This window comes from Telopea speciosissima, chromosome 8 (genome assembly GCF_018873765.1).
Source record: "Telopea speciosissima isolate NSW1024214 ecotype Mountain lineage chromosome 8, Tspe_v1, whole genome shotgun sequence".
NCBI classification, from domain to species: domain Eukaryota; kingdom Viridiplantae; phylum Streptophyta; class Magnoliopsida; order Proteales; family Proteaceae; genus Telopea; species Telopea speciosissima.
The window spans coordinates 15,226,980-15,235,416 of NC_057923.1; the positions used below are offsets into that span (position 1 = coordinate 15,226,980).

Sequence of the window (8,437 nt, forward strand, 5' to 3'; positions counted from 1 at the left end):
TAGTCTCACTAAAAAAGACGTACTCAATGCACGAGGCTTTCACCACTATTGGGTCTAGGGAGGGTTATAATGTATGCAACCTTATCACTTCTTTTAAAGAGAGAGATTGTTTTCAGACTCGAACAACAACCTTACCATTGCATCAAGGCCCACCTCATTAGTCGGTTTAAATAATATTTATTTAAAACTTAAAAAGAAAATTAATCTATGAGAAAATCGTTTGAGGTGTGACATGACCATATTCAAGAGAAGCCTTTGGATGCTCGAGTATGAAAGAATGATTTGATTTAAATTGAGGGAACTAAAATAACCAAGAGTAGACCAAAAATGACAAGGAGAAATGGTAAAAAAAATACATGTATAACTTAGGCCTTGTATCAAGTACGATCTCGAATAGACTTGAACGTGCAACTCAAAGTAATCATGGTAAAGTGGAGTTTCTGAATAAAGATTCAAGAGGGAAAGCATCAGTTCTTTCAAGAGCTATTGATATGGAATCACAACTCAGCATTGCTCTTGCTGAGATCATATTGGATCAAGACCTCTCAAAAAGCCATCCTGATCATCATGGTTCGAGCAATCGCAATCGGATCACCAATTCTGTATCTGACCGATTCAATTCGGACGGGAAAAATTGCAGATTTAAAGGAAGATGAAGCAGATGAAGAAGAGCAAGAAGAGGACAGGAGGGGAGGGAGAGGAGAGTGGCCATGGCCATTTCTTCTTTCAGTTTAGTCTCGCTGGCTTTCTCATCCCAACTGTTGAAATGTAGCCGTTGATCTTGTAATTGTGGTTTCTTTGTGGATAGGCTAATCTAAAACTCCTATGCTTAAACCCAATCAGCAGCTTCAGAGGCTTCGGTCGTTTAGTCTGACTAGTGGAGGAGGTTTGCTTGTTTCTCTGCAATGAAGATGGAGCTGAAGCTGACAGCTCTAAAGCATCCTATCTTTAGATCTCTTGCATCTCCCATCTATCGCCTTTCCTTCCCACCTTCTCCCTTCTGTTGCTCAACTTCACCATCAGAACCATCAGTTCAGGTTTCAGAATCTTCCCCATTCATGGAGGATTACTTCATACGTTCCTTTGGGTGGTCAAGAGAGAAAGCCATACACGCTTCAAAGCGCCTCCTCCACATAAAATCACCCAAAAAGCCCGATGCCGTCCTTGCCTTCCTCCGCGGCATCGGCCTCTCTGAATCCCAACTTTCTGTGGTCATCAGTCGCCGACCAATCATCCTCACTGCCGGTGTAGAATCTTCCCTCCTTCCCAAGGTCAAGCTTTTCGAGTCTCTCGGTGCTTCCGGCAAAGAACTCGCGGACCTCATCGCCTCCTCCGCCAGCTGCTTGAGCAACAGCGTCGATCGTCGTATTGTTCCCTGCGTTGATGTCTTACGTGACCTCCTTCAAGATGACAAGAAGGTTCGGCTCGCTCTCAAGCGATGTCCCTGGATCCTCTCCAGTAACCCTGATAAGGTTTTGCGGAGAAACGTTGGGTTCTTGCTTCAGAAGGGCCTTGAGGGGCCGTCTCTATCGACGCTTATCTTTAAGTCTCCTAATATTTTGGTTATGAAATTGGAGCAGCTGAGCGTGGCTTGTCAGATTGTGGAGCAATTTGGGCTAGCTTGTAGTTCTTCACCGGAGGCTTATGCGAATGCCCTGCATGTGGTGACTACCGTCTCCAAAGAGAACCTTTCCAAGAAATTGGATATTTTCAGTACTTACGGGTTTGAGGAATCTGATAAGTACGTGTTATTCAAGTCATCTCCCGCAGTTTTTAGATTGAATGAAGAGAACTTGAAGAGTAAATTGGATTTCTTTCTCTCTTCAATGGATAATCCTCGTGAGCTGCTGCTGAAATGTCCCCTGATTATGGGTCTTAGCCTGGAAGAGAGATTGATGCCCCGTTATAGCTGGATACAAAATCTGCGTTCAAGGGGTTTGGTTTCAAAAAAGATTGATTATGCAACGGCATTTTGCATTAGTGAGGATAAATTTGTGAAACGCTATGTCCACAAATTTAAGGATATAGACGGTTTGGATCTGCTAGTAGCTTACAAAGAGTTTAGGAAGGAAAGAAGTGGGACTCTTCAAGAAAATCCTGAATTGAAAGAAGCAGAAGCAGTCTGATCTCCAAAAGGCAGTAGGGACTTGGTTTGTTTTCATTGCAGTTAGGACACAAGTGATTACTTGTACTTAACAAGCATGCAGAAAGAAAAGAGGTATGCCTTTGGCACACCAAAATTGTATTTTCTTTTGGAAGGCGAATGTGATTATGTAAAATATAGCAGTGCGCCATTCGTTCATATGAACATCAGAGTAGAAACCAAAAGGTTTGCTGTGTCCACAGAGCAGAAATTACTATCTTACTACAGGAAAAGCATCATAGCAGTGCGCATTCATTGTTCATATGATAGAGGCCAAAAGGTTTGCTCTGTCCACAGAGCAGACATTACTGTCTTACTATCACTGTAAGCAAACATGTCAGACTAGTAGTGAATTTCACATGAAATGGCTTCTGCTTTGAAAATTTAGTAGGTATTACTTGCATGACGGTTTAGTGCCTTTGAGAACATAAGCAATTATCAACTTGGAGTCAGACAAAGGATTAGCTTGTAATGTATGCTGTATAAGGAAGAACATATAGATATTATTCATCCCTGCGTAACACAACCCCCCCCTCCTAACTTAATTAAAAAAAAATGCATACAAATATGGATGGTACAGAGTACAGGTATTTCTACTGCTGCAATCCTTTCCCATGGCTTTTGTTTTATGGATTAGTGCAGAATCTTGATTCCATCTTCCATGTGATAGGTCCCATTTATTAGATGGGTTGAGATGATGGGGTGGTCTATGCAGGATTAGAATGACTGTTAAGGTTACTTTTGTTATGTTCCTTTTGAAGCAGGAAGGGGTTGAAGTTGAAAAACATAGAAATAGTCTATGTATGTTCTTTATGTGATTGCTCCTTTGTGATGGATGAAGATCAAATAGACATAGGGACAAACATTGCTGGGTCAATGGGATGTCAAAAGGAATGGCTGGTCTCTTGTGCGGAAAATTTACTATCAACAAGGTAACGTTTAGGAGTTACTTTAGAAGCTTATGGACCCAAGGTATTGCAGTTTTAAGAGATGTTTATGACCTTGAACCAGTCAATCATTCTGTCTGAATAGTTGAATCACTGTCATTTATGCACTTCCTTGCTAAATTTTCCACAAGTTCGTATAATTTTTCAACTTGACAATTTGTTGGAAATTTTCAAATCCTTAGACAGAACAAGAGAGTTTCAATGATGATCAGTAACAAGTATATGTACACTATATCAGAAAGCGTTATTGTGGACACATGTAATTAATGATGCATAAGTCTTGAAAAGCTGTTGGTTTAAATTTAGCCGTGTTTTTTAAAGAAGTGATCTGTTATCTAGGGACCTTTTCTTAAGGCAGCAAAAAGGAATTGAAGATCCATGGGTCGGTGAAAGGTTTTTAGGTTTTGAAAATGACTTCTGTGGTTGGGGAATGCTGCTTCAGTTCTTGCTATCACTATGTTGTGTAGGTTGCTGCTTTCAAGGTAAACTATAATGAAGGCGAAATCAATCTTTCTCAAAAGCAGTGAGGGGAGGATGGATTTGAATTTTGCAAAAATTCAATTCCACTTTTACCTTTTTCTTTGAAGACCATCTAATGTAAGGTTAAATCACGAATGATCTAACCCCAGGCAGGATCTTGATTTCAATCAATAAACTTCAGATTAAGGGAACAAATCAGAAAATAAAACAGAAGATAGAAGAGAAGATGGAGGGATAGAAGGATAATGGGGATAGAGGGCTGTCTCAGCCGTGGGCCTCTCACTCTGAACTCTCTCAGCCTTTCTCAGGACAATGGTTTGCAAAAACAAACTTCATTTTTTTTTCATTCATTCTATTCTATCAAAAACTTACAATAAGGTCTCTATATATAGTGAGGGCTTAGCTAAGAAAATAGTAGTAGATACTTGATGAGAAGCTGCTTAGAAGCTGGTAGAAACTGCTAAGGGAATGGCTTGATGAAGACAAATTGGCTGGTCCAATTCTATCCCAAAGTTAGGGACTTGTTAGGCTCGAGTTGACTGGTCTTGGCTGGACTGGATCTTCTTCCTTGGATTGTATGTCAGCTTATGCATGGGGTTGGGATCTACATCAGCTCTCCCCCTCTTAGAAGATGGTAAGTGTAAGCTTGGTGTGGTGAATGTCAAATTTCTGTCCATTCAAATATTCTTGTAGCTCCTTGAAGATACAGACGTAATCCAGAATGTGTGGAGTTGGTTCTTCAAAGTACTTTGGTGGAATAACAAATTCCAAGTGTTCAACTTCCACATCATCCACTACCTAAACTTTGCTTGCTTTAAATTCTTCAATGTAAGCCTCGACATTCGGAACATCAAGGGCTGACTCTTTTATGACGACAGAAATGGCTGGAACTTCAACATTAACTTCATAGATGTCATTGTTATCATCCAGGGCATCTTCACACTCTTCTCCTTCAAGGGCAGCATCAACAGCCCAATCATCATCAAGTTGTGGTTCACACACCAACATCTCCGGAATGGATTCAATGGCTGTGATTATTGAGTCTGTCTTCTCTTGTTGCTTGTCATCATATGGTCGATAATTAGGATCAAATTTCTCACTATATTCATGCTCATCTGGATATGTAGCTTGCAAAACTCGATGAGGTGGACGTGGTACAGGCCTAAGAACATGGTTCACCGTAGGTTGTTGGCTGTTGGCTTGTGATTCCCTCATCTCTTTAATCTCTCGGTCCATATCAGCAAGCTTATCGGACAGTTGTTGGACTGCTAGGATGAGTTGCTCCTGACTACCATTATCCGTCAGCTGATTGGAGCTTGGTTCTCCCATAGCTTTGATACCAATTTAATGTATGGTTAAATCACGAATGATCTAACCCCAGGCAGGAGCTTGATCTCAATCAATAAACTTCAGATTAAGGGAACAAATCAGCAAATAAAACAGAAGATAGAAGAGAAGATGGAGGGATAGAGGGGTAATGGGGATAGAGGGCTGTCTCAGCCGTGGGCCTCTCACCCTTAACTCTCTCAGTTGATCTCTCAGCCTTTCTCAGGACAATGGTTTGCAGAAACGAACTTCATTTTTTTTTCATTCATTCTATTCTATCAAAAACTTACAATAAGGCCTCTATATATAGTGAGGGCTTAGCTAAGAAAATAGTAGTAGATACTTGATGAGAAGCTGCTGATGAGAAGCTGCTTAGAAACTACTAATGAGAAGCTGCTTAGAAGCTGGTAGAAACTGTTAAGGGGATGGCTTGATGAAGACAAATTGGCTAGTCCAATTCTGTCCCAAAGTTAGGGACTTGTTAGGCTTGAGTTGACTGGTTTTGTCTGGACTGGATCTTCTTCCTTGGATTGTATGTCAGCTCATGCATGGGGTTGGGATCTACATCACCATCTTTCTTAGGTAAGGAGCCTTTCAGAAGAGAACATCCTAGGTGTGCAAGTTTCTGTCTTAGGCACAGGAATAAATTGATCAGAAAATGTGGTTGTTATTTTATGCTGCTGAAAAGTTGCTTCACTCAAATCTTCACCTTTTCCTTCATTTAAGTATGGTGGAGGCAAGGTTTGACTTACTGGGTTGTTTCTTGAGTTCACCCTAGTTCACTTTCAGTAAGGATCATTGCTATGCATTCAGTCAACTGGCTTTTAGGAATACTCAAAGAGTTTGTTGGTCTTCGTTTCCCGAAAATAATTTTTAGGCAAGCGCCATGATTTTTATTCTCTGGTTGGAATCCACTTTTCACCTTCCAGCTTCCAATATGACCTTGTATTTGCATGAATTGCCTCTCACACCTTTCCAGCTGTTTGACACTAAGCCTCCATCAGGAATGCCTTACTAGGTCACAAAACTATTATCAAAAAGAGGCATGCTTATGTCGGGACATGCGCTTGTTCTTTGGAAATGGAGTGCTAGCCCTGCACACCCTTGAGATTAAGTCCTCCAGGTGATATACCATTAAGTAGGTATGCTTATGATCGAGGCAGATCTTACAGTGGAAGTGCATAATGGAACTTGTAGTTTCTGCAGGCACATGGAATTAAATTCTATCTTATTCTTCTTCTGTGTTTTTTTTTTTTTGTTTTTTTTTTTGGGGGAGGGGGGGTGTGGGTGGTTGTGGGTATACAATTGGGAAAACAAAACAAAGGAAACGGTCAAGAGTTGAGGGAACACCTGAAAGTAAACTATTATGTGGAGGATGATCTCTGGGATTCTTTGAATGAGCCTCTCTTGTGCAAGATAATTAGCTGCCTGATTTCCTTCGCTCAACATCTGGGGAACCTGGATATTTCTTATCTTCTCTGCCAACAAATGAATGTCTTCCCTGTTAGTAATCTACCTTGCAAGGTATTGCTGTTTTTTGTTGATACTTTGTCACTATCTTGAATTCTTCTTCAATACATATGTTTATTCCATTAGCTTGCTGGCTAATTCTGTTGATTTCTGCTCTAGCTTTGGCTTCTACAATGGAGGTGTCAGACTGTCAGCAATGTTTTGGGCGTTATAGTCAATGGACATACTGCAATCATGAGTAATGGGGCCAATGACTGCATGATCCCTCTATCCACTGAGGAGAAAAAAAATGATTACAGCATCTGTGGGAAGACTCTCTTGAGAAATATAACACTTACGGGGTTACGGCAATCTCCAAAACAAGGAGTCACAGGCCTTTAAAGCCTAATTTTGCCCCATGTGCCAGAGTTGGTGAGTCGATATTCACCCTCTTATTGATTGCTGTTTTGCAAAAATGGTGTGGGTTCATGTTTTTGACCTCCAAGTGCATTTCCTTGGATAGCATGGTTGACTTAGTCAGTTCTTGGCATTTCCTCGGAAGGAATTTGGATCATCTGGGGTGAAAGAAACAAAGCATTCGGTAATGTAAGAAAGGGTGCAGATCAAGTGGTGGGCACAATGATCACTAGGGCAGTATGGTGGGCCTCAACTCAGATGTATTCTGGAGAATTTCAACAATTACAATCATGATAAATATTCTAGATCCAGTAGAAATATTATTGTGAAAAGACTGATATTCCCCAAATGGAGCATCAAACTGAATTTTGATGTATGTTCTTTTGGTAACTTGGTTCTGCTGGAATTGGTGGAGTTATTCAGTATGTAGCGCTGAACTGGTTATTTGTTATGCAGCCCCCATTAGCACAACTGATTCAACAGAAGTTGAACCCAAAGCTCTTATGGGCAGCCATGAACACCTTGTTCTACTGGATCCAAGATTGTGCAACTCCATAACAGATGAACTAGCAACGTCTAGTGGCAGGAGGGAGAAATCATATGGAGATTACCCAATACCCAATCCCAGGATAGCTAGTTGATGTTGTCCAAAAAATTTTTTCCACCAGAATTTGTGACTGTTATAGAATTTCTTTCTTTTTCATCAAAATAAAAGTTAAAATGAATGTCGGTTTTTATTTTGAATTTTAAAATCTCATTTTTTATTGTGGGAGTGGGAAAATAGTAATTCATTGTGGCAGCTGGTGTTCTCATTGACAAAATCAGAGAGGGCCATGGGGGAATTAACAAGGTTTCAACAATTTTATTTTTCATCTTTCATTTGTCATTTTCTATTTTCATTTTTCATTTCATTTTCCATCCCTCTTTTCCACATCCCTTCATTCCTTTTTCTGTTTAGACCTCAGTTTTTCCCTTTAAATTGGTTAAAGACTGAGATTGTTGTGGTTGTAGAAAAACTGTGATACCAAGCCCTGCAAAGAAGTCAACACCTTGTTTTGCTTTCTCTGTATTTATGAATCTTCGACGATGATATGAGAAAACCTTGGCTTAGGAGATTTTATTTTCATGAAGGTGCTGAAAGTTTCCCACGGGCATGAAAGTTTGTGGTTGACACATTTTTTTGCCACCCTAACGAATGAGAGAACTTTAAGAGGAGGCCACAAAGCTTCTTGTATGCCTCTTTCCCTCCAAGAAAACCCACAAGGAGTCGGCTTCCATAACTTCAGTGTTCTATGAAACAACATCCACATCGGACCAGGCCAGGCCAGGCCATAAAAACAATACTCAAATGAAAAGATGAGATCCAGACAATAATGGAACACCGAAGTGGCCTCATATCATTTCATCAGTAGGAAGGGAAGATCCATGAAACATATCATCTTCAGTAACCATCTAATCCAATGTGGTTTTTAATTTTCTTCATTGGCAGGTACTGGACCACTGGTAGCTAGGGAGGTGAATCATAAATGGAATGTTACGAATTATATGGAGAGATGGTCTGGATCTGATCGAGCCATTCTGACTGACACAGTTCATTGTTCATTGAAATTACAAATGGAATGGCGTCCACTAGACACAGACCCCCTTAATTTTCTCTGTTTTTTTTTTTTTTTTT

General features: G+C 40.3%; 1 protein-coding gene across 2 annotated transcripts; it reads left to right on the forward strand.

Annotated features, from left to right (window-relative positions):
* The first annotated feature begins 879 nt into the window (after positions 1-879).
* On the forward strand, positions 880-3,572 carry LOC122670370 (transcription termination factor MTERF5, chloroplastic-like). Of its 2 annotated transcripts, none has more exons than XR_006334202.1 (2): positions 880-2,273; positions 3,558-3,572. XR_006334202.1 is itself a non-coding variant. In XM_043867217.1 (2 exons), exon 1 carries the CDS (start codon positions 906-908, stop codon positions 2,124-2,126), a length of 1,221 nt encoding a protein of 406 aa, XP_043723152.1. In that variant the 5' UTR covers positions 880-905; the 3' UTR covers positions 2,127-2,174; positions 2,208-2,273. The 2 variants fall into 2 exon arrangements, 1 of the variants encoding a protein (XP_043723152.1); XM_043867217.1 differs by lacking the exon at positions 3,558-3,572 and having other exon boundaries at positions 880-2,174; positions 2,208-2,273.
* Positions 3,573-8,437: the final 4,865 nt, after the last annotated feature.